Source organism: Lithobates pipiens, unplaced genomic scaffold, assembly GCF_037356315.1.
Source record: "Lithobates pipiens isolate NorthernLeopardFrog02 unplaced genomic scaffold, aLitPip1_a1.2 Scaffold_22, whole genome shotgun sequence".
NCBI classification, from domain to species: domain Eukaryota; kingdom Metazoa; phylum Chordata; class Amphibia; order Anura; family Ranidae; genus Lithobates; species Lithobates pipiens.
In genome coordinates, this window is record NW_027507784.1 from 208,326,416 (window position 1) to 208,353,489 (window position 27,074).

The following is a 27,074-nucleotide window of genomic DNA, read 5'->3' on the forward strand; positions in this document are numbered from 1 at the left end:
CAAAATGTATAAAGACAAATTATTTGCAAAATTTTATAACCGAAACAAATATGCATTTTTTTTTTTTTACAACATTTTTCTTTTTCATTTATAGCGCAAAAAATAAAAAAACAGGTGGTGATTAAATACCACCAAAAGAAAGCTCTATTTGTGTGAAAAAAAAGGACAAAAATTTCAGTTGTGTACACAGTTTTGCATGAGTAATTTTTCATTCAAAATGCGAGAGCGCTGAAAGCTGAAAGCTGAAAATTTGGCCCGAGTAGGTAGGGGTATAAGTGCCCAGTGGGCAAGTGGTTAAGAATTTTTGTGTTATGGTAAACAAAGTGACAATTCACCCTTGTGTTAAAAGTTGTCTCATTTTAATTTTTTTTTATTTTACATCTTCAAATTTTGATATCAAATTCAGAATTTCATTCAATGCATAAAATTGTAGTGACATACCTCTTTCTCAGGTTGCCGATACATCAGTCAAGCTGCTGCCAAGAAGAATGTTGATTTTGAATACGATGGTCCACTAATGAAGACAGAGGTCCCAGGACCACGATCAAAAGTGAGTTAATAATAGTAAAATTTATTAATATATGGATAGATATAGAGTGTGTGTATGTATGTATGTATATATGTATGTATATGTGTATAGATTATAGATATAGATATAGATATATATATATATATATATATATATATATATATATTATACATTGGGGATGGAAAGTATTCAGACCCCCTTACATTTTTCACTCTGGTATATTGCAGCCATTTGCTAAAATCATTTAAGTTCATCTTTTCCTCATTGATGTACACACAGCACCCCATATTGACAGAAAAACACAAAATTGTTGACATTTTTGCAGATTTATTAAAGAAAAACTGAAATATCACATGGTCCTAAGTATTCAGACCCTTTGCTGTGACACTACACCTTCATGTGAGTCCAGCTGTGTTTGATTATACTGATTGGACTTGATTAGGAAAGCCACACACCTGTCTTTACAAGACCTTGCAGCTTACAGTGCATGTCAGAGTAAATGAGAATCATGAGGTCAAAGGAACTGCCTGAAGAGCTCAGACAGAATTGTGGCAAAGCACAGATCTGGCCAAGGTTACAAAAAAAATCTGCTGCACGTAAGGTTCCTAAGAGCACAGTGGCCTCCATAATCCTTAAATGGAAGAAGTTTGGGATGACCAGAACCCTTCCTAGAGCTGGCCATCCGGCCAAACTGAGCTATCAGGGGAGAAGAGCCTTGGTGAGAGAGGTAAAGAAGAACCCAAAGATCACTGTGGCTGAGCTCCAGAGATGCAGTTGAGAGATAGGAGAAATTTGTAGAAAGTCAACCATCACTGCAGCCCTCCACCAGTTGGGGCTTTATGGCAGAGTGGCCCGACAGAAGCCTCTCTACAGTGCAGGACACATGAACGCCCGCATGGAGATTGCTAAAAAAAAAAAAAAAAAAAAAAAAAAAAAAACCTGAAGGACTCCAAGATGGTGCGAAATAAGATTTTCTGGTCCGAGACCAAGATAGAACGTTTTGGCCTTAATCCTAAGCGGTGTGTGTGGAGAAAACCAGGCACTGCTCATCACCTGTCCAATACAGTCCCAACAGTGAAGCATGGTGGTGGCAGCATCATGTTGTGGGGTGTTTTTCAGCTGCAGGGACAGGATGACTGGTTGCCATCAAGGGAAAGATGAATGCGGTCAAGTACAGGGATATCCTGGATGTAAACTACCTCCAGAGTACTCAGGAGCTCAGACTGGGACAAAGGTTTACCTTCAAACAAGACAATGACCCTAAGCACACAGCTAAAATAACAAAGGAGTGGCTTCACAACAACTCCTTGAGCATCTCTGGAGAGACCTAAAAATGTCTGTCCACCAACGTTTACCATCCAACCTGACAGAACTGGAGAGAATCTGCAAGGAGGAATGGCAGAGGATCCCCAAATCCAGGTGTGAAAAACTTGTTGCATCTTTCCCAAAAAGACTCATGGCTGTATTAGATCAAAAGTGTGCTTCTACTAAATACTGAGCAAAGGGTCTGAATACTTAGGACCATGTGATATTTCAATTTTTCTTTAATAAATCTGCAAAAATGTCAACAATTCTGTGTTTCTGTCAATATGGGGTGCTGTGTGTACATTAATGAGGAAAAAAAACTTAAATGATTTTACCAAATGGCTGCAATATATAACAAAGAGTGAAAAATGTAAGGGGGTCTGAATACTTTGTCGCCACTGTGTGTGTGTGTGTGTGTGTGTGTATATATATAATATATACGACGTGACACGTTCTCCAATGCATATAAAACTTTACTGAATCTTCAGGTCATCAAAGTTGTCAGATAATGTACATCAATAGCAGCTACTGTATACAGTTGCTAGCATCCCTGCTCTTCCTCAGGCTGTGGGGCTTTGTGTGAGCATTCTACCAACACCTCCCTCTTTTATACAAAATTTAAACACGCGTGTCCCGTGCTTCCAGAATCGAAAGCACATGGAGAGAATTAACCCCATGTTCAGTTTATCCTTGTTTCCTACCTATTACCACCAAAATGGCCTAAAAAAAAAAACTGACTTTTAATACTTTCCAGAGCGCCCACGATGTCGGCCGCCGAGGCTGACATGCCCCTCGGCTCTCGGGTCCCAGCGCTGCCATTCCAACTAAGGGAAACAGGCAGTGGAGCCTTGCGGCTTCACTGCCCGTTTCCTACTGCGCATGCGTGGGGCGCCTTGTGAATAGGACACGCTGTGTTAGGCAACACACACTTCCCAGAACACGCCCCATTACCCAGAAGACAGCGTGGAGGAGGGGAGAAGATCACGAGGAGCAGGAATAAGGCAGATTAGGAAGATTGCCTAGCAACAGGGATTTCTGGACAGGTAAAACATTTTTTTTATTTCAAATGTTTTTATTTTTTTATTTTGTTTAAGAATAATAATGCTTTTTTTTTTTTTTTTTTAGGGTGGCCCTCCACTTTCAACTGCAACACTGTGTCAGAAAAAAAAAAAATATATACAGGCAATAAATGCCTAAATAAGCCAGATAGATGAGAAAGAGATGGATGCAACATTTCAACTCGTGATGTCCTAATTACGCATCAGTAATAAATATAACACATTTTTCATTAATACATGCATGAGAATGCAATGAACATAAAATCCACAACTTCCAATTGTGATTTAATAATAATTTCATCCTCGCTCGATTGTAAAATCGCACCGTTCCCATATCTGTCAAGATGCGATTTTTTCTGAAAATAGAAAATGCAATAAAAACGCTAACCGTGTCATCATAAAAATAAGTACAAATCATAGTCCCTATTAATCCCATCCATTTGAATTGTCAATCTTTGGGTTTAAGAATTAAAGGTAAATCAGTACCACCCACTACCTATGCCCCTGTTGAAACCTTTGTGAAAGAGGTTACCAGGGAAATAAAAGAATTGGTCTCTCATATTGATTATAGAGATCACGTGTCAAATCTGTCACACACAGAACAATCAGCATTGAAGAATCTTAGCCGACGGGAGGACATTATACTGAAGCCGGCAGATAAAGGGGGCTAGGTAGTGGTGATGGACCCAGAATTGTATGAAAATGAAATCCTACGTCCGTTAAATGATCAAACTGTTTACAAAAAGGTGCCGAATGATCCTACATGGCAAATCGGGAAGCAACTGGAAAGTGTTCTAAACCATGTTTTAAAAGATGGGATTATCACCCGTGACCTTTTTTGATTTTTTTTTTTTTTTTTTTGTTACCTACCCATACCCGAATTCCTGTTTTGTATACTTTACCAAAGATTCACAAAGACGTTTGTTCCGCACCTGGCCGTCCCATTGTGTCAGGGCGTGATTCTATTTTTGTTCCTACGTCAGTTTTTAGACTAAATTTTGGCACCCCTTGTGAAGAACACCAAAGCATACATTAGGGACACTAATGACTTTTTGTGTAAAATCAAAGAGATTCCGCCATGTCTCGGGCACAAGATTTTAGTCACTTGGGCTGTCACTAGTTTGTATACTTTCATCCGCATCAACTTGGCATTGATGTGATGATAGATTTGATCAGAGGATGTAACAATTATTCAGACATGCAAATTTCTCTTTTTTGAGAAATTATTTAAAATTTTACTGTCAGAAAACTACTTCCTGTTTGGGGATCAGTTTTTTGTGCAACTGAAAGGAGTTGCAATGGGTTTGAATGTTGCCCCGCCATATGCCTGTACATTTATGAATGATTTTGAACACAGGGTATATATTTCAGAATGATTTATTCAAAAATCACTGCGCCACCTGGTGGTGCTATATAGATTACATTTTTGCTATATGGCAGTGCAACATTGAATCGCTACTTACCTTTGATGCAATGCTAAACCATTTTTCTCATGAGATTCAATTTAAAATCAATATTGGGGGTAAATTGGTTCTTTTTTTGGATACTAGGATTTACTTTGATAATAATCGTTTGGAATCCGATTTGTACATCAAGCCTACAGACAGGAACCAACTATTAGTGTATGACAGCTTTCATCCCCCTCATGTTTTTCGTTCTATTATAAGAAGCCAACTGTTACGGGTCAGGAGAATAGTTAGTAATGAAACTGAGGAACAAAATAATGAAGGAGATGTGCTCTAAATTTCAGTAATGAGGATATCCCAATTATATTATCTCACAAGAAATAAAGAAGATAGAACAGGAGGAGATGGTCTTCAGTGAAACATAGACCACAGATGAGACGACTACCGTTTCTGATGCAATTTCATAGTTACAGCGAGTAGGTTTTTAGAGTCATCAAAAAGCATTGGCTCCTTTTTAAAACGTTCCTATCCACAGATTGAGGTCTTCCAACAAACGCCATTTAAAGCCTTCAGAAGGAACAAAACGTTGCGAGAGGCACTGGTGAGAGCAGAATATAGACCAAGAGAACATTTATCTAAAACTACCTTTCTTGGTAAGAAAAGGAAAGGGTGCTTTCCCTGCTTGAATTGCATTCAGTGCAAACTCATTTTAAAAAGTGACCATTATGTCCATCCTCAAAATGGGGATAAGGTTGCAATAAAAGGATATTTTACATGCCAATCCTCCTATGTGATCTATATTCTGACCTGTCTGTGCAAATTATTGTATGTTGGTGAGACTACTTAGAAGATAAAAGACTGAATCGCACAGCATCGCAGCACCATAAGATTGAAAAACCCAGGGTTGCCAATTTCAAGACGCTTTTTAGAGGAAGGACACCAGGACTCAGACCTAAGGTTTATGGTGCTTGAGGACAGGAGACAGGACAGGAGAGTGGGGTTATAGAATTTTGAGACTCAGACAGTGAGTGGTTTGGTGGATTAATAGGTTGCAATCCCTCCACCCAGATAGAATTAATAGTGACTACGATTTGTACTTCTTTTTTTTATTTTATTTTTTATTTTTATTTTTTTTCATATAATGTTTTATTGGTTTTACACATGTTAGACATTGAACAACAGAAAGTCAAAAAGTCAATAAACAATCAAGACATCCAGGTTTAGATGGTGAGCATTGAAAAAGATCAAATAAGTTCAGAAAGAAAGAAACACGTATGTATTACAGAAACGTTACTCCTTATTCTGATTTATTGGCAAAACAAGGCCAACGGATAAACCTGCAGCAAACCTGGGGGTGGATCCTCCTAAATTATTAGAACAGTATACAAAGAAGGCTGTGATGGAGGAGCTGTCTGGAGTATCTGAACAGGTGAAAGGGAATGAAAAAATAGGAACGTTTCACCGACCGGAAGGTCAGATGTTATTACCACCCAAAGATTCAGTGCTAGTTACAATTTATGTCAACATTAAGCTAGGGCAGCAGGAGAGGCCAAGGTATAGTAAGAAAGGTATTTATATAAGAACTGGTAAGACTCACACTTGGACTCACTACTGTCCGAGTCTCTTCCGCCCGTCGAACACCCCTTTCGGGAGCTTGCTGTGAACGGCGGGGGGAATGTCTTGTAGTTAGTTCGACAGGCTATTACGTGGACAGTAATGTGGGACCAATCTACATGTCTTTTTTGAGAGAAGGGGGTGAGGGGGATCCAGTGACTATGAATAAGAGCTAACCCATGATATGATATCCTTCCCGAGGGTAGAGAAATGCAGGGTTTGTAAGGACCATCTGGAGTTTTCGAGATTCCTTAACGGGGAGGCTCGTCATGTGGGGGGTGTAGGGGAGACCAGAACGGGAGGTGAGGTCGTAGAGGGAGTCGATCTGAAGTGTAACCAGCAAGACCAGGTCGTAGAGAATTTGGTAGGATTATCGTGCGCTTGGTGGATCAGTTTCTCCATATCAGCAATTTTGTCTACCCTACGGATCCAGTCATTGACAGTGGGGGGGGTCGTGTTTCTCCAGAAGGCGGGGATGCAGAGATTGGCTGCGTTACCAAGGTGTATGGATAGGGATTTGCGATACTTGCGAGAGGACACAGAAGTGTAGTGTAAAAGGTAGTATGCCGGTGAAAAGGGTGGGGTGTAAGTGGTGATGTGGGATATATGTCTGTGAATTGCCATCCAAAAAGGTTGAATCAAAGGGCAATCCCACCAAACATGGAGGAGAGTGCCACGGGCTGCATGGCATCTCCAGCATGTTGGTGGCACTGAAGGGTGGTAACAATGTGTTTTGTCAGGGGTCCTATACCATTTGGAAAAAAGTTTATATCTGTTCTCTTGGGTGGAGACATTAACCGAACCTTTGTGCATAAGTGTGAAGATGTTCTCCCATTCAGCGGGGGTGGGAGCTATGGAGAGGTCAGATTCCCACTGTTGGATTAATTTATCGTCTTTGATCTTATGTTGGGAGAACAAAAGCGAGTAAATTTGGGAAATCAAGTGACTTTGTGTTTCAGAGCCTGTACATAGCTGCTCGAATGTGGTAAGCTCTCTATACCAGGGAAGTGGAGGTTTGGAGGCAAGTAAGAAATGTCTAAGTTGGAAGTATTTAAAGCGAGGGATATGAAAAGCCGGCATGGATTCAGTCATTGAAGAGTGGGACATCAGTGTGCCGTTGCTAAAGAAATCCCGGGCCCTAGCATGGAGGGAATAGTCTCTTGTGCTTGGGTCGTTATGTAACAGGCCCGGCGGGAAGTCTGGGTTTTCATCCAGGGGTGTCATGGGGCCCGGTGCGGGGACTAATGCTAATGATTTGCAAGCTTGCTTGAAGATAGCAAGAGTAGCTCCTATGAGTGGATGGGAGGTGAGGGCCAGGGGCTGTGATTTTTGCGAGATCCAAGGGACAATGGGCAATGAGGGGGGCGCAAAGGAGTTTTCTAGATGAATCCAGTCTTTGGTAAGATGATGTTTGTGCCAATCCACTATCCTGGTGAGGTGGCACACCCAGTGGTATTTTTGGAGGTCTGGGAGTCCAAGGCCCCCGCATGTCCTGGGTAGTGTCATACGGTCCCAGCTCAACCTAGGGGCCTTGAAGGCCCATATGAAGTCTCTACAAATCCTCTTATATGAGGCAAAAAACGTAGACGGTAATTTAATGGGGATAGCTTGGAGGAGATAAAGGATCCTAGGAAGGATATTCATTTTTAGTATGGCTATCCTGCCCAGCCAGGAGAAGGAGCCTAGGTGCCATTTTGCAAGATCCCCTTGAATCGCTTGTAGTAAAGGGGAGAAGTTGCAGTTGAAAATGTCAGACAAGCGGGAAGGAATCTTAATTCCCAAGTATGATAGTGCCTGCGTTTCCCAACCGAATGGGAAATTACTCTTGCATTGTTCTACTATAGAGGGCTGCAGTGTAATGTTCAGGGCCCTGGATTTATCGAAGTTGATTTGAAGGTGAGATAAGCGTTTGAATAGGGCAAAGTCGGCAAGGAGATTCGGGATCGTCGTTATAGGGTCCGAGAGGAAGAGTAGTACGTCGTCTGCGTACGCGGCTACTTTATACTGTTTACAGGAGATATCAATTCCTTTAATCGCCGGGTTCTCTCTCAATTTGCGGAGCATGGGTTCCATCACTAGGATGAAAATTATTGGGGAGAGAGGGCAGCCCTGACGGGTTCCGTTGGACACGGAGAAGGCGCCCGACAGGGAACCATTGACCCTGACCCTAGCCGTCGGGTTTGAGTACAGGGCCATAATCATACTTAACAGGTGGGAAGGTATTCCCACAGCTTTGAGGGTGGCCTCCATATAATCCCAGGCCACCCTGTCAAACGCCTTCTCCGCGTCCAGGGAAAGCAAGAAACCAGGTGTTTTTGTTTTGGTCAACCAATGATGCACATTTAGGGCTTTTATGGTGTTGTCCCGCGCTTCCCTGCCCGGGACAAAGCCTACCTGGTCTCTGGAGATTAGATCGTGAAGAAGGGGAAGCAAGCGATTTGCTAGAGCTTTGGCATATTGTTTTAAATCCACGTTAAGGAGCGAAATTGGCCGATAATTGGAGACTAGGAGGGGGTCCTTGCCTGGTTTGGGAATGAGGGTTATATGTGCTTCAAGTATGTCCCTGCGGGCCGAGGAATCTGATGAGAGATCATTGAAGGTTTTGGCAAGGTGGGGAAGAAGGATAGAGTGGAAGGATTTGTAGTAACTGATGGATAGGCCATCGGGACCTGGACTTTTTACCAATTTTCATTTGTTGAAGGGCGGCGCATAATTCTTCTACCGATAAGGGGGCATCTAGTGTTGCAGCTTCATCTGGGGAGAATGGAGTGGGGCCATATTATTTTAGAAATTGGAGTATAGTGGCAGAACGGTCGGGTTCACAGTCAGATTGTTCGTTGGGCGGGAGGTTATATAAATTAGAAAAATACTGAACAAATTGTGTGGAAATGTCCTTGTTCGATACCGCAGAGCCGCCGCTTGGGCGCCGCACAGAGTGTATCGTCCGCGCAGCTTTTTTTGTTTGCAGAGCCCTCGCAAGGAGTTTGCCGGCTTTGTTGCCAAACTCGTAAAAGAGCTTCTGTGTCAGCGCAAATTTACGTTTTAAAGTGCCAGTGATCACTTCTAACAATTCCTCCCTAGCCTGGTTCAGCTCTGTGAGTAGGGATGTGGCAAGGGATGCTTTATGAGCCTGTTCGAGTGAGCGTATGCGTGCGGATAGATCCAAAAAACGTTACTTTCTAAGTTTACCTCGTTGCGCTGTTATAGAGATTATTTCACTTCTTATGACACATTTGTGAGCGGCCCAAACAGAGGTCGGAGGTATTGTGTCGGCGGGATTTTCTCTGAAGTAGTTGGTAAGGCATTGCGTCAGTCTGGCTGTATTCTCCGGGTCTGTAAGGATGGAGCTATCTAATCTCCATATGGGGGCAGGTGATGGCGAGGTAGGTAACTGCAGAGTCAAGGAGATAGGGTTGTGGTCAGACAGTATAGCAGGATCAATGGAGGCCGCGGATATGTGTGTCAGATCTTGTTGAGTTATGAAGAGATAGTCCAATCTAGAATATTTGTTGTGGGGGGCTGAAAAAAAGGAGTAATCCTTAACTGAGGGGTGAAGCGTGCGCCAAGTGTCATGTCATGTCAGAAGTAAATTGCTGAGTTGTAGTTTGATCGCACGAAGTGCACGGTAAGTCAAAGAAGAGGTGCCGTTGGAGGTGTCAATGATAGGGTTGAGTGGGACATTGAAGTCTCCCCCGACAATTAGGGTACCAGATTGGAAATTTGTAAGTAGGTGAAGAGTCGATCGTTAAAAGGGCACCTGTTGTACGTTGGGGGCGTAAATGTTAGCAATCGTGAGAGATCTGCCATGAATTGTGCCTTTAATAAATATATATCTTCCACCAGGGTCTGACAAGGTATCAGTAACCTGGAGCGGGCAATTTGCCGAAAGGAGAATAGACACCCCTTTCGACTTCGCCAATGCGTTAGCGGAGTGGAAGGCCACTGGGAAATATTTGTTATTAAGCTTGGGGATTGTATCAGTACGGAAGTGTCTCCTGGATAAGAGCTATTTGTGTCTTGGAATGCCGGAAATGATGTAGAAGTCTTGACCTCTTCTCCGGGACGTTTAGTCCTCTGATGTTAATGGAGCCTATTTTAAGTATTTGGGTTCGTGGTGGGACTGAGGGGGAAACATTGTTGAGTGGAGGGTCCACTGGGTTAGACATAGTCGTGGGGAAGTTGTGGGTTAAGGTGTAGAGAAGGGTGTGTGAAAAGTAAGAGCGTAGTAGTCAAGTCACTGGAGAAAGACCGATGAGGTGCGGGAAACTATTCCCCTCAACCTCCTAGATATGTTTAATCGGTGGGGTACAGAAAGTGGTACAGAAAGTGGACCGTGACCGAATCCCCTCAGGGAGTCGATCGCGGAACACGTCACTGTTTGGGAGTTGACCCGTGTACTGGCAGCGGTGGGTGGATGTGGGTCACCTATGAGCGTCCGAGCCAATCGCCACCACAGGGAGGAGTAGAATAGAGGGCTTCCGAGGAGGTAGGAGATGCCTAAGGGGAAAGAGTGCCAGAGAAATAGGGGAGTTGGCTAGCACTAAGGGAGTAAGGAAATAACAGTGCAGCCTTAAGGAAAACATAGCATCAACCAGACCTAGATATACATAACTTGAACTACCAACGTAAAGTTTGAGAGGCCACAAGGGGTCACACGGATGGCCGGACCCTCTATCAGCCCAGGCCCGGGAGGTGACACAGCTGCGTGAGCTGTCCTCCCTCATGGGTCTACCAAGGACCCTTCCAGCCACCTTTAGGCCTGCTGGGAGAGGGTGTAACAACATGTGGCCAGCATAAGTGAACAAAGAACATTGTAACCATTCAACAAAGAGAACCAGGAGGTTTCGGCCGTAAGGAGGACTAAAACCAGAATGTACTTAAGAGACAAGAGCTCATATGGGGCAAGTAGGAATAATTGTGCTGTTCTGTCGCACATGCACAGTACAACAGGCGGTGAGCCCATGGGGGCAGTGAGACAGAGAAGCACACGGAGGACTCGTAACATCCTGCAATATCACATTCACCGGTCAAAGATTGGGTGATCAAATCAGGAGGGATTAGTGGGTAGACCCCCAACCCCTCTTAGTTGGGCGAGGCCACAGTAAGAGACTCACGATGACGGCTACAGAGCCAATGTTGAAATAACCCGGAATCGTTCGTTGCATGGACTGTGTCTTTCTTCCTGCTGGAAGCAGGTAACTAAAATGTACTTCAACCAGTGGGGTCACAGAAATGTCTTGTCGATTGTTTTGTATGCAGGAATGTTGGACATCTAGACATCTATAGCATGCCATTTTAGCCTGAGGTCCCAACCGGAGCCATTCTGAGCAGGTGAACTGTGTCACAGTAGGGGAGGGTAAAAGTTAAAGGACTAAAGCTTGAAGGCAGTCTGGGGTTTTAGTCAAAGAGCATTGCCTGATGGGAGAGATGTCACTGAAAAAGCTTCAAGTGGAAGGGCCCACCAAGCATACTAACGATCCCTGCGAGCCCGCCGGGATCTGGGTGAAGAAGCCGCATTATAGGAACGTTGGCTCTGGTAGGTGTCTCGATCATTCCTAGAGGTGGAGGGAGAACGTCTCCTACGGTGCCTGGAGTTCAAAGCTTCCATTGGTTCCGGGGGGGAATCCATTGTTAGGGAAGCGTTGCCTCTGAAGGCGGCGTACCAGTCAGGTACCGGTGTCACCGGGATCCCCAGAGCATGGCAAAAGTGGGGAATGTCTTCAGGTACTTTTAGGAGGGCAGTACGTCCTTGCGAAGTGGCGGATAGGCAAAATGGAAATTTCCATTTGTAGGGGATACCTTTCTCCCGCAGAGTGTTCAATAAGGGTCTCAGGTCTCGTCTGTGCTGGAGAGTGATACCTGACAGATCTTGGTGAATTTGTACCTGTGTGCCTTCGTAGAGGAGTTGCTGCCTGCTCCTTGCTTGCTTCAGGATCTCTTCCTTGAGCTTGTAGTCCACCAAGCAGCAAATAATGTCCCAAGGGGGGTCACCCTCTCTGCCCTTTGGGCGCAGGGCACGGTGTATTCTTTCCATGGCAATGGAGGATTGTGGCGGGTTTTGAAGGAGGTCATTGAAGATGCCAGTGACCGCCTGGGCTATCCGATCTCCTTCGATAGATTCAGGCAAGCCAGGGACCCGGAGATTGTGACGGCGGCCTCTATTATCAAGGTCCTCTAAATGCCTCTGCATATCTCTCATCTGAAGTGTATGAGAGTCAATGCATGTGGTAGCTGATTGCAGGGCTCTGTCATGTTTGTCAGTCACTTGCTCTACTCTCTGCACTCTATCATGTAATGCGTGCAGGTCCAGCCTAAGTTCAGCTATGGCTGCTGCTAATGTCCCCTTAATGTCTTCAGCCACTGAACGCAGATCCTGGATGTTCAGATGAGGCTGTGGAAGAAGAATGACATCACTATTGTCAGCCTGATGTGGGTTGCGGTGTGGGGAGAGCTGCCGAGGGGCCGTATGCAGCGGTTGCTGTTGTGACTGTGAGGGAGGAGGGCTGGTGCGCGCGGGCGCCATGTTTCCCCGGCCGGACCGAAACATTTCAGGAATGTTATATTGCTGAGGGCCGGTAGTTTCCCTCGCGGAACGAGAACTGGAGGCCGATGTGTTCCTCGATGCGGTCCCCATTGAATTCGCTCGGTTAAACAGCTCAGTACCTCCAACAGGTGAAGTAGTCTCCCTGTGGCGGCTGGAGCTCACGAGCTATGAGTCCGTCGCCATGCCAGATCAGGCCACGCCCCCTCTGTACTTCTTTTTTTATGATGACATGGTTAGCGATTTTATTGCATTTTCTATTTTCAGATAAAATCGCATCTTGACAGATATGGGAACGGTGTAATTTTACAATCGAACAAGGATGAAAATATCATTAAATCACGATTGGAAGTTGTGGATTATATGTTGATTGCATTTTTATGCATGTATTAATGAAAAATGTGTTATATTTATTACTGATGCGTAATTAGGACATCATGAGCTGAAATGTTGCATCCATCTCATACTCTTCTATCTGGCTTATTTAGGCATTTATTGCCTGTGTATATATATATATATTTTTTCTGACACAATGTTGCAGTTTAAGTAATTACTTTTGTGTCAGAACCATTTGGTGGTAATGGGTAGGAAACAAAGATAAACTGAACATGGGGTTAATTCTCTCCATGTGCTTTCGATTTTGGAAGCACGGGAGATAACATCTACCTGTGTTTAAATTTTTTATAAAAGAGGGAGGTGTTGGTAGAATGCTCACACAAAGCCACACAGCCTGAGGAAGAGCAGGGATGCTCGCAACTGTATACAGGAGCTGCTACTTTGATGACCTGATGACCTGAAGATTCAGTAAAGTTTTATTTTCTTTGGAGAACATGTCCCTTCCTTATGCTTTAAGGTGTCCGTTTATGAAGCAGTGATCAGTGGAGATCCAAAGGATCGCCGCTGATCACAGCCCATAAACGGTTTATAAACCAGAGATAATCGGGGGAGAAGTGTTTGAACTTGTTCTCCCGCCGATTATCTCCACACACTGAGAATCCTCATTGAATGACACAGTAACGGCCAGTTTATGAAGCTGGGATCTCAGCGCTTCACTGGCGATCTGTGTCAGAATTCACACTCCCCGATTCACCAGCTCAGAGGTGGAGAATCGGGGAGTGAAGAGAGAATGTGGGGGGATCTGAGGAGGAAAGAGGAAGATGATTAACTTCCTTATGCCTCGTTCAGACCCCCCAACACTGTAACCATGTCCCCCTGTCATATTTATGTGTGTATGTATGTGTGTGTGTGTGTATATATGTGTATATGTGTATATATATATATATATATATATATATATATATATATATATATATAATATAGTGTGTGTGTATATACATGTATATATAAAGTGTGTGTGTGTATACATGTATATATTATGTAGGGGGACTCTTTATTTTACTAACATTAATCACACCGTGTGTCAGTGTATTGAGCTGTGATAATTTATCACTGCTTAATAAATTGACATCTCTGTGTATCGGTGAATTTCTAGTACTATAATCTCGTAAAGTCTCATGAGATTCCAGTAGTAGGGGCCGTTCTCCAGTGTTAGAAGCATTTGTAGATCACTTCACTCCTCCAAGGGTGAAGCGATCTACTCCGCTTTATAAACTGGCATACAGAGGAGAAAGATCTCCTCTGTGAATGCCGGAGAATGAAGCAGTGAATCGATTTCACTGCTTCATAAAAGGACACCTAAATGCTTTAATGGATATTGGTGGAGGACAAGGAGTCCACCTTGACATTGTTCCAGCCTATACAACCAGGATAAAGAGGCAGCAACCCACCTAGAGTTTGAATACATTATATATATATATATATATATATATATATATATATATATATATATATATTATTATTATTATTATTATTATTAGCCCCGTGAGGGTAGCTGATTGATGCTATACCCCACTGGCTACCCCGACTCTGCAGATCCTCTAACACTTTGGGTTCCATTCTGTTGTAGGATGTTAGCAATGAGAGACTCTCACAATGTCACTGAACCACTCAAAGTTTACTAGAGTGAATAATGGAACACAATAACACCATGAATAACTCAAGCAATAATTGACAGTTGGTATCACTTAATTTAGATAGGAAGAACTGTTAACTTTATAATCACACTAGAAGTACAGGTAAACGGGTGTGTACAATGGGATAAGTATTCAATATCTTTCAACACTTATATTAAACACCTGCCCACCAATTCCTCAGTACACACACCAAATTGCAGTACGATATTCCTTACATGCAATAACACAATGTAATGTCTAACGTACTCAATGGCTCCCCCTAGATTGTAATTTAAAGTTCAAACTACAAGTAGAACAGCAGTGCTTGGCAGAAAAGGGAAGATGGTAAAAGTTATTTGACTCCAGATATCTTCAGTTAGCCTGTAGTTTAAACTGCAGTATTTGTAATCCACAAGGCAAAGAAGAAGAAATAACTGAGAATAAATGGTATGTTGATAACTGCTTAATTGAAGAAATATAGCACTTGTAGATGCCTCCTTATAAGTGAGTGTAATACAGTACTAACCTTACAGCGCAGGCAACAAACAAACCCCAGAGTTCAGCTGCATGATGCTTGTGAAGAAGTAGATTCACATCCGTGGAACTACAAGTCTCGCCAGCAGTCTGCAAAAGAACTCCCTCAGCAATACTGTGCACTTTATTTAAAGAAAAAACACTGCGCTATAACAAACAAGTACTGAAAACTTCAAAACAGCTGCCAACACTTCAAACAAAGTTCAGTGAATAAAAAGTAACAAATAGTGTAGCGCTGGATGTTTGTAACAAAACCATACATAAATGAATTATGTGGTTACAAAAAACAAAATGTGAATGTGCTGAAAATGCAACAAGAAAACTGTGAACACTAAAAATATTAATAACTAAATAGTGAGTCCCAGTGAAAAAAGTCCACATATATTAACTGGTGCACAAATGTTGTGGTAGATATTCCTCACAAGGAAATCGGGGAGATGTTGTGGTAGATATTCCTCATAAGGAAATCAGGGAGTCCACAAATCAGGTGAAACCAAAGAAAACGGCTTGTCTGGAGTGATTTCAAAGAATAGGTGAAATACTCTTACCAGAGAAGATGGACTCATCTGTCATACGACGGTTGAGTCAACAGCGCTTGGGGTCCACATGTGGAGCCAAAGGTAGATTAGTGGTAGTCCGAATGGGTACTGGAGAGGCTTCCGATGTTAAAAGACTGTGGTGAACGACTCTCGAAGCGTCTCTGAGTGTCAGGATCAGATTGGTCGCATTTGGGGTACCGACCCCAAATGTGGAAGGTGGTCCACAAAAAATATAAAGGAAAAAGAAAGCTCCAAATGGTGCAGGTCAGAGGGTAACCATTGGGTTTTATTTAAAAAGTCAAAAAATAAACAAAATTATGACATGTGATCACAGAAAATAAATATTAAAAGAGAGAATGTGGGGTGCCAGATGCAAGTCCGACGCGTTTCGACAACATATGTCTTCAACAGGGGCATATTGGAACCCTCCACATTGCTGTCTGATTTATAAAATACCCCATAACTAGCCCGCCTATAAAAGGGTGGGGTCAGTAATCAAAGGCAGGATGTGTGCGGAATGGCAGCCCAATGGAAGTACAAGGTGGGTGGGTCACTTTAAACTTGACAACCAATAAGCTTGGCCACTTCAGCACACAAACACCTATATATCCATCAATCAACTGAATATAATATCAAAATGTCAATAAAATTATAACATTCAAAAAATATAATCCAAAATCCCCATATATCTCCGCTTATCGCAAACAAACCACTGACTGATATATCTAGTACTAATGGTTCAATCTAGTGTGTATATGGAGAGGCTAGGGAACATAACTGAGTCAGCACCCAGATTGATATATGACAACGTAGAAAAACATGAACATTGGGAGGTCATTTATGTGAATATAAAAAAACTCACATAACCAGGATGGCCATCGACTTCTCAGACAAACCATTAAGCAGCAAGGCAATGGTCGCTCATTCGCTCACTCCATGAGAGGATGAGTGAAGATGCAAGATGTAAGGTGCTCGCATATTAAGAATGGCCATCATTTTATCAAATAAAACTGATCAAGGAGAGAGACACTGATCACTAAATGAATGGTGCAGCGTCCATACAGCAGAGAAATGCGGTTGCCATGACAACCGCTAGGACGCTAAGCACGCCTCTCACTACGTTTGGGATCACGTGACTCATCACGAACGGTGTATCATTGAGCCCTCGTCCTATCTCATGGCATACGCAATTCGTTGCCATGACACCCGGATGGGGCATACTATGCACATTTACTGGTTCCGCGTCATGAGGCCCGCGACGTACAGGCCGCGGGCCACGTGACACGCCCCATCTCCTCCTACAGACACGCGGTGATGACAACAGCGCTATGTGTATTCCACACAAACGCTGGCCAGAAGTCGCCGCTGCCAGGGGGCATGGCCGTAGTCCGTGTCCCCGTATAGGAAATAAAGACAGGAAGAAGGTGTGCTGGGCATCTTATACACACAGTGCTAATGGGCACAGTTATAAACTGCACCAAATATAACCTGCAATACAGCACACCAGGTGCGCAGTATATAATGCTGGTAAATCACAGAGTACCCTATAAATACCACCAGGAATCTTTCAATGTCATATTTCAATATTGCACCACTCCATACAAGATTGAAAAAGGATCTTGCATATGAGGGTGCGAGAGAAATTAGAAACAAGGAATATGTATGAAATTTAGTGACACCACATATAAAAATATGGGATATAATAATGTGCAAAAAGTTAGTCGCAAAAAAAGCAATAAAAAAGAGAGAAAACGTACAATTCCCATAATCTTTATATTTATGTAGACACACAAGCAATCCAAGACAGCAATGATCCGAGCCAGACTAAAATGTCCACATGGATCATTGCTGCCATGGGGGATCAATATCCATCACTGTGCTGTGTGTCTATTGCAGAATCGTATTGGTTTCTTAGGAAACTAGAATCCATTGTTACATGGACAATGGGGGACCTACGGATCTAAGTTTCGTAGACACCACATAAAGTATCATAAAATAATAATGCAATAGTGCCCAAGTGTGTCTATTAAGGGTTATTCAGCTGTATATAATGCAGATTTATGCTTGATTAATAAAACAATTAATATCCCAGTCGGTGTTCATGCCGTGGGGGGAGTAGCACCTCAATTAGTGTATCCAAAACGTTTCGAGGCGCGACACACCCAGCAAACACGAATCACCTCTCCAATTGGGGACGAATTTATCTATAACTTGAAAACGCGTGCCCGTTGGGTCTCTACCATGTTGTTCCAAAAAATGTCGAGGCACTGTGTGCTTGTCACAGCCCTTTTTTATTTTTGCAAGATGTTCGTTCACTCTAATAGAAAAATTTCTGATGGTACGGCCAATGTACTGCTTTTTGCATTGCACTATTTATTAAATAAAGAAAATTATTAATAAACATTGGAAAATATTGCGTAGTGATAAAATCCTTGGAGGTCTAATCCCTGAGAGAGCAGGGGTCATTTATAGGGGGGCTCGCTCTATTCAGAGCGACATTTCCCCCAATGTGATCGACATTCCCAAACCTATTCAGGTCTTCCCACAAAGCAAAGGTTTTTTCCCCTGTAGAAAATGCAATGTCTGTATGCACAATGCGTTGGGTAAACGAAAGAGTGATACTTTCACATCTACGGCCACGCAGCGTGTATATTCCATGAAGCATTTTACTACCTGTACAACCAGATTTATAGTTTATCTTACCACATGCCCGTGCAAAAAGCAGTACGTTGGCCGTACCATCAGAAATTTTTCTATTAGAGTGAACGAACATCTTGCAAAAATAAAAAAGGGCTGTGACAAGCACACAGTGCCTCGTCATTTTTTGGAACACCATGGTAGAGACCCAACGGGCACGCGTTTTTAAGTTATAGATAAATTCGTCCCCAATTGGTGAGGTGATTCGTGTTTGCGGGGTGTGTCGCACCTCGAAACGTTTTGGATACACGAATTGAGGTGCTACTCCCCCCACGGCATGAACACCGACTGGGATATTAATTGTTTTATTAATCAAGCATAAATCTGCCATTATATACAGCTGAATAACCCTTAATAGACACACTTGGGCACTATTGGATTATTATTATTTTATGATACTTTATGTGGTGTCTACGAAACTTAGATCCATAGGTCCCCCATTGTCCATGTAACAATGGATTCTAGTTTCCTAAGAAACCAATACGATTCTGCAATAGACACACAGCACAGTGATGGATATTGATCCCCCATGGCAGCAATGATCCGTGTGGACATTTTAGTCTGGCTCGGATCATTGCTGTCTTGGATTGCTTGTGTGTCTACATAAATATAAAGATTATGGGAATTGTACGTTTTTCTCTCTTTTTTTTTATTGCTTTTTTTTTTGCGACTAACTTTTTGCACATTATTATATCCCATATTTTTATATGTGGTGTCACAAAATTTCATACATATTCCTTGTTTCTAACTTCTCTCGCACCCTCAAATGCAAGATCCTTTTCCAATCTTGTATGGAGTGGTGCGATATTGAAATATGACATTGAAAGATTCCTGGTGGTATTTATAGGGTACTCTGTGATTTACCAGCATTATATACTGCGCACCTGGTGTGCTGTATTGCAGGTTATATTTGGTGCAGTTTATAACTGTGCCCATTAGCGCTGTGTGTATAAGATGCCCAGCACACCTTCTTCCTGTCTTTATTTCCTATACGGGGACACGGACTACGGCCACGCCCCCTGGCAGCGGCGACTTCTGGCCAGCGTTTGTGTGGAATACACATAGCGCTGTTGTCATCACCGCGTGTCTGTAGGAGGAGATGGGGCATGTCACGTGGCCCGCGGCCTGTACGTCGCGGGCCTCATGACGCGGAACCAGTAAATGTGCATAGTATGCCCCGTCCGGGTGTCATGGCAACGAATTGCGTATGCCATGAGATAGGACGAGGGCTCAATGATACACCGTTCGTGATGACGTGATGAGTCACGTGATCCCGAACGTAGTGAGAGGCGTGCTTGGCATCCTAGCGGTTGTCATGGCAACCGCGTTTCTCTGCTGTATGGATGCTGCACCATTCATTTAGTGATCAGTGTCTCTCTCCTTGATCAGTTAATTTGATAAAATGATGGCCATTCTTAATATGTGAGCACCTTACATCTTACATCTTCACTCATCCTCTCATGGAGTGAGCGAATGAGCGACCACTGCCTTGCTGCTTGATGGTTTGTCTGAGAAGTTGATGGCCATCCTGGTTATGTGAGTTTTTTTTATATTCACATAAATGACCTCCCAATGTTCATGTTTTTCCATATGTTGTCAAAACGCGTCGGACTTGCATCTGGCACCCCACATTGCTTTTTCTTTCTTTTAATATTTATTTTCTGTGATCACATGTCATAATTTTGTTTATTTTTATGACTTTTTAAATAAAACCCAATGGTTACCCTCTGACCTGCACCATTTGGAGCTTTCTTTTTCCTTTATATTTTTTGTGGACCACCTTCCACATTTGGGGTCGGTACCCCAAATGCGACCCATCTGATCCTGACACTCTGAGAGACGCTTCGAGAGACTTCACCACAGTCTTTTAACATTGGAAGCCTCCCCAGTACCCATTCGGACTACCACCAATCTACCTTTGGTTCCACGTGTGGACCCCAAGCGCTGTTGACTCAACCGTCGTATGACAGATGAGTCCATCTTCTCTGGTAAGAGTATTTCACCTATTCTTTGAAATCACTCCAGACAAGCCGTTTTCTTTGGTTTCACCTGATTTGTGGACTCCCTGATTTCCTTATGAGGAATATCTACCACAACATCTCCCCGATTTCCTTGTGAGCAATATCTACCACAACATTTGTGCACCACTTAATATATGTGGACTTTTTTCACTGGGACTCACTATTTAGTTATTAATATTTTTAGTGTTCACAGTTTTCTTGTTGAATTTTCAGCACATTCACATTTTGTTTTTTGTAACCACATAATTCATTTATGTATGGTTTTGTTACAAACTTTCAGCGCTACACTATTTGTTACTTTTTAATACTGTGCACTTTACTGAAATGAGCAGGTCTCTCACCACAAGAGATTCAAAGGTTGTGAGGCTCCGTCTGGAATCCTCTCCTGATGTCTTCATCTGGTAAAAATGGTGCCACCGTGCTGTATTGCAACTCCGGATGGGCTGATGTACAGAGAGCTTCCAGGTGTTCTGAAGGGCAGTCCGGTCTGCTTGCTAAGCTGGCAAGGCTGTACTCTGAGATCCCTCAGAGGCGAGCAATCCAGCTCCACACACTATAGGCCGCAGTCTCTCACTCCTGGTCACACATAGACCTCCTGCTGGCAGGTGTTGAATGGCATCCAGAGAGGCTGAAAGATGGTTTCCCCCATTCTTTTATTACTGTTCCCAGCATGCAGTGCTGCACCAGTTGCATTGTCAATATTGTAGTTTAGAGCTGATCCAGCTAACAGAGTCACTTCCTCCTCCAACTATATCTTCCAAAATGCTTTGCTGTGTCTCTTCTGAGGAATTAGAAAAATCCTAACCGCATTCAGTAGACCCTAGAGGGAGCCAAACTCATTTGAAGTTACAACTGTAATAACTATATTAGCAAACCCTTGGATGGAGATATATATATATATATATATATATATATATATATATATATATATATATATATATATATATATATATACACATACAGTATAGAGAGAGATATTGAGATATTGGCCTATTCAGGCCTATTAACCTACCAGCATGTCTTTGGCGTGTGGGAGGTAACCTACGGAGGCAGAGGGAGAACATGCAAACTCTGTGCCGGTAATGGCGTGGTTGGGATTCGAACCAACGACCCTAGTGCTGCTAAGAGGAAGTGCTAACCACTTAGCCACTTATTTTTTTATTTATTTTTTGCTTGCTAGTTGCTTTGATGTTCCAAAAAGACTATTTTTTTGTATTATATCAGCAGTTCTTGTTGGGTCTCCCAATATAACTTTTAACAGTTTCATTTTTTGGGTGTCTGACTAGGCTACAGTATGTACATTAGCTGATCTCCAAAACCCCGAAGTAAGCCACACATCCAGAATCATTTTGGTGCTCACACTGCTTTCAGATAACTTGTCAATGCCCATTGACAGCTGTCGCATGCTTTTGAAGGAATGACCACATGCAGCTTCTTTTAATTCTTGCATGCTAGGATTGTTAGAGACGAGGGTAATACCTTTTTTGATTTTTATCTTTTTACAGACTTCATGGTGGTTTTCATGAATGTGCTTTGTGATCTTACCAATTCTGTTTAAATGTAAAATGCAGTGAATCTAGTCATTTCTTTGGCGGCAGATCCTTGTGGATCAATGACCGTCGGATGCCACTGTATAAGTGCACAACTCACCTGCCTTCAAGCCTTTCTGGGTGCATGGATGCTGCAACAAGATTTGGACTACATGTTTTGTTGAGCAGTGCAAATATATGAAACACAAAGCTCATTATGTAGGCTACAATACACAAAAACAACTTCTGTGGAGCAACTGTACATTCCAATATTGATTACTGTTAAACAACTTAAGGAACTCTCATGACTCTTAAAAAAAAAAAGTCCTGCTAGCAGCATCTTTGGAGCGGTGTATTCACTCCTAAACCACTCCTACCCATTGAAATCAACGGGGCAACGTGGCTGCACCGCTGGCAAAGCACCGCTGCAACGCCGCTTTGTGGGTGGTTTTAACCCTTTCCCAAGTGTTCTTCCAGGACAGCCCTTGAGAGATGGAGCTCCTCCCATCGACACAGGAAACACATTGCCACAGTTCAAAAAGCGGTCCCTCAGGACCTGGTCAGTCATTTTTGTTTCCTCCGTCGGAGGAACATGTTGCCAGGAACCTGGAGGCCCCTCTCAGGGGCTGCCTGAGAATCTGTTAGCCATAAGGGACCGGGTCCTGTTTATTGGCTGCAGTAGGGTCCATACCTGTTTTTGTGGCTCGGGTACCGTCCAGCTGAACCGGAGCAGACCCGTTACCCTCCTCCTTCCAGTGCCGAGGTGGCCAGGGGCAGAATGACGCCGGTTTCCCCCAGGAGCGGTGAGTGGAACCTTCCATCTCTGCTTCTTGTTGCGGTGGGGTCTGAGACGCCGAGCGTCATTTCCGGCGGAAACCGCGTCATCACTGTGTGCCGAGACTTCTGGTTCCGGGTCTCTAGGGCACAGGGAGGAGAGGGAGAGCCAGCGCTGTGCCTGTGCAGTCCCAACCAGCATCCAGCGATACCGGACTAGCGGCGGGATCCGGAGCGGCAGAGGGGGACCATGGAGGCTATTCCCCAGGACACCCGGTGGAGGCAGGCACCAGCCAATCCCAGGTAGGCTGCTGGGCATGCTATTACTCTGGTGGTTTAAGGAGTTGTGGTGTTTGTAGGCTGGGATCTGTAGTGCCCCACGGTGATGGTTAACTCAGTTAAGGATGTATGCAGTTGGTGGTGATTCTAAGGAGGGACATGGAGCTGATGCTAAAAAAAAAATTTGTTTTCTTATTTTCAGGCTAAAGAGCTACCAAAGGAAGACGAGGCAGGCCGCAAAAAGTGCCCTAATTGTGGGAATAGGTTGTCCTCTGGCTCTAACAAGGCCCTATGCAAGCAATGTATTGCAAGCTTGATTAAATCTGAGGCAGATTCCCCCTTGGCAATTTTTGGGCTCCTTTTAAAGAGGAAATGTCGTCGACTTTTAAGTCCCTCCGGGAGTTAATCACCGATGTAGGCTCAGCTGCCTCCACTAATAGAACAACTGCAATTTCCTCCTCACCATGCTTTACAACACCCAGCTCAGGGGAGCCCCATATGGTCAGGGAGCCTAGCCCCACGTTGATTAGCCCTGATTCCTCTGATGCAGATTCTGATCAGGAAGAGGATCAACAACATCTAAAACCTCAAAGTATAATCTGTCTCTTGAGGAAGTAGATGAACTAATGGGCGCTATCTACGATACGCTGGAAATTGAGGAGGAAGAAACTCAATTATCCAGACATGATAAGATGTATGAGGCTCTGGGGAAAAAGAAAGCAAGGGTTTTTCCGATACATAAAGTGCTTTCTGACCTTATCCTTAAGGAGTGGTCTGAACCGGATAAAAAGGTTTTCTTTCCTAATTCCCTTAAGAGAAGGTTCCCTTTTGATGAGAGCCCAGAGGCGGTCTGGAATAAAAATCCTAAACTAGACGCCCCTCTGTCCAAAGTCTCAAAGCAGGCTGATCTGGTCTTTGAGGATATGGGCCATTTGAAATATCCAATGGACAGGAGAACAGACATTGTCTTAATGAGGGCCTGGGATGCCTCTATGGCAAGCTTAAAACCAGCTCTAGACACTTCTTGTGTAGCTAGAAACCTGGAGTTCTGGTTGTCACAACTGCAGGAACATCTAAAAGCAGCCACTCCTAGAGGGGAGCTTTTGAAATCCTTCCCTATGCTTTTCAAGGCCACTAGTTTCATCTGATACCTCCACTGACTCCGTAAAATTTACGGCTAAGTCGGCAGCACTTTCAGTGGCAGCAAGGAGGTCAGTATGGATGAAAACTTTGGGGGGGGGAGACATGACGTCTAAAAACCGCCTGTGCGCAGCGCCCCTTTTACAGGAGACTTAGTCTTCGGGCCTGAGTTAGATTCCGCCTTAGGAAGGACGGCGGATAAGAAGAAAACCTTTCCCGCAAAAAAGAAAAGTTTTCAAAGAAAAACTTTTCGTCCCTCTAAGGAACCCTCTAAAAACATTGGTCAGGACATAAGGGGAAAGGGAAAGGGGGCATACTTTTTAACCGCCCCAATCAGGACCCCAGACCCCAGTGACATCAGGGTTCCTGTGGGAGGAAGATTAAGCAAATTTCTTCCACAGTGGGAAGAGACAACCTCGAACGAGTTTGTCTTAAATATAATAAAAAGGGGTCACGCGCTGGAATTCCACAGCAGCTCTCCCTCAAAATTTTTGGTGACAGATTCCAAGTCACTTGGAAAAGGCCAGGGCCTTACCCTTACTGATAGGGGAGATGGTGGATCAAGAAGTATTGACACCAGTCCCTATTCAGGAACAAGGGGATGGTTTTTATTCACACATTTTTGTGGTAAAAAAGCCGTCAGGGAGGTTCAGACTGATTATGAACCTCCGACCACTGAATCGCTCCATCCGTTACAAGAGATTTCGGATGGAGTCCATTTATTCCATAAAAAATCTCCTCCAGAAAGAGATATTTATGGCTACCCTGGATCTAAGGGATGCTTATTTGCATATCCCAATAAGGGAGGAATGCCAAAAATTCCTTCGGATGGCAGTGCAGATAGACACAAAAGTTTACCACTTTCAGTGCAGAGCGCTCCCCTTCGGTCTATCATCCTCCCCGAGGATCTTTACCAAGGTTCTAGGAGAGGCACTAGTTCCACTGAGGCTTCAATCAGTCTCGATTATTCCCTATCTAGAGGACCTGCTCCTAACAGCACACTCGGAGAGTCGTCTTTCTCAGGATCTGGAGTTGGCTCAACTCAGCCTGAGTCGATTAGGGTGGGTTGTCAGTCAGGAGAAATCCAAGACAACCCCAACACAGGAGACCCTGTATTTGGGTTACTGGATCAATTCAAAAAATTATACTGCCAGAAGAAAAGATTGAATCTGTGGCAGAGAACATCTTTTCTTCAATGCAGCCCCAAGTGTACGGTGAGGGAAGTAATGTCTGTCTTAGGTCTTATGACGGCAGCCATTCCAGCCGTACAATGGGCCAGGTTCCACCAAAGAGACCTTCAGGGTTTCCTGTTGGAACAATTGAAGGACAGAGATCTGGAGGAGGAGGTATCGATCCCCTTAAAAATAAAACGCTCCCTCTGGTGGTGGAAGGACAGGGAGAACCTAAACAAAGGGGTTCATTGGGTCCTTCCTATCACTTCAACACTGACAACAGATGCGAGCAGCTGGGGCTGGGGAGCCCACCTCGGCTCGAGCTGGGTCCAGGACAAGTGGACCCCGGAGGGAGAAATGTTTCTCCTCCAATTGGAAGGAGCTAACAGCAATCCTGAGAGCTTTTTTAGCCTTTCAGCCCACAATACAGGGTCACCATCTACAAGTCCGTTCAGAAAACATGACGGCTGTAGCATATATAAACAAACAAGGAGGTACCAGAAGTCCTCGTTTAATGTTGGTAGCCAGACTCATTTTTAAGTGGGCAGAAGCCAATCTGGAGTCCTTTTCTGCTGTACACCTGAAAGGGGAGCTGAACAGCACGGCGGACTTCTTGAGTCGACAAAGGGTTTTGAACCAAGAATGGTCCTTGCACCCAGAGGTATTCAATCTTATAACAACTCACTGGGGAAAACCAGAAGTAGACCTTTTTGCGAGCAAAGAGAATGCAAAAGTTCCCAATTTTTGTTCGCTAAACCCAGGAGATCAGCCCCTGGCTGTAGATGCCTTGCAGACTCCGTGGACTTTCAGTCTGGTGTATGCATTTCCCCCTTTTCATCTCATTGCGAGGGTCCTAGCAAGATTCCTCACAGAGAAAACCTGTTTGATCCTAGTAGCACCGTTCTGGCCCAGGAGACCATGGTTCACAACGTTGCTACAATTGACAGACTGTCCTCCTCTAAGGCTTCCCTGCAGTCGGGACCTCCTGTCGCAGGGACCTCTTTATCATCCGCAGGTGGCCACACTGAAACTCTCAGCATGGTTACTGAGGAGGAAATCTTAAGGAGTATGGATCTGACAGATGAGGTAATTGCGACCTTACTACAGAGTCGCAAACCAGTCACGAGGGCTATTTACAAAAAAGTCTGGAGAAAATTGAATAGCTGGCTGAATAGCCGTGAGGAGATAAACATGAATACGGCTAATATTCTACAGTTTTTACAGGAAGGTGTAAACAAAGGGTTAACACTAAGTACTATTAAGGTACAGATAGCTGCCTTAAGTGTGTACCTAGATGAACGCTTACAGGAAAATCCTTTTGTCGCTAGGTTCTGTAAGGCAGTCGCTAGATGTAAGCCGGTCAGAGTCAACAGAGTCCCATCCTGGGATTTAGCAGTTGTGCTAAAAGCTTTCTTGGGGTCATCCAGGGGTAATCTGGTAAGTACTTGGGGATCCTCTCAAGGGCTGTCCTGGAAGAACACTTGGGAAAACTGGAGTTAGTACTTACCGGTAACTCCTTTTCCGGTGGTCTTCCAGGACAGCACGATCCCACCCTTTATTTGATTATAGTGATGTACTAATGTTATTACCTGTTATGGTTTATATGTTTTGCAGTTCCATCCTTCGGTTCTTGGTGAGTGACTGACCAGGGACCTGAGGGACCGCCTTTTGAACTGTGGCAAAGTGTTTCCTGTGTCGATGGGAGGAGCTCCATCTCTCAAGGGCTGTCCTGGAAGACCACCGGAAAAGGAGTTACCAGTAAGTACTAACTCCAGTTTTCGGCTGCTTGAGGGGGGTAAAACCAAATACCACCGATAAAACTATGGTAAAGTGGTGCTAAAAATAGCGCTGCTTTACTGACAACGCCCGCACCACCCCAGTGTGAAAGAATGATGGGACACAATATTATATGTTCTTTGTCCCC

The 27,074-nt window shown here is 43.8% G+C and overlaps 1 protein-coding gene across 2 annotated transcripts in view; it reads left to right on the plus strand.

Moving 5' to 3' along the window:
- ABAT (4-aminobutyrate aminotransferase) overlaps nt 1–27,074 on the plus strand; it is a 375,139-nt gene that overhangs the window by 188,097 nt on the left and 159,968 nt on the right. For both annotated transcript variants that reach the window (XM_077448835.1, XM_077448834.1), the window contains exon 3: nt 453–550. In XM_077448835.1, coding sequence (XP_077304961.1) covers nt 453–550 — 98 coding nt within the window. The remainder of the gene's footprint in view (nt 1–452; nt 551–27,074) is intronic.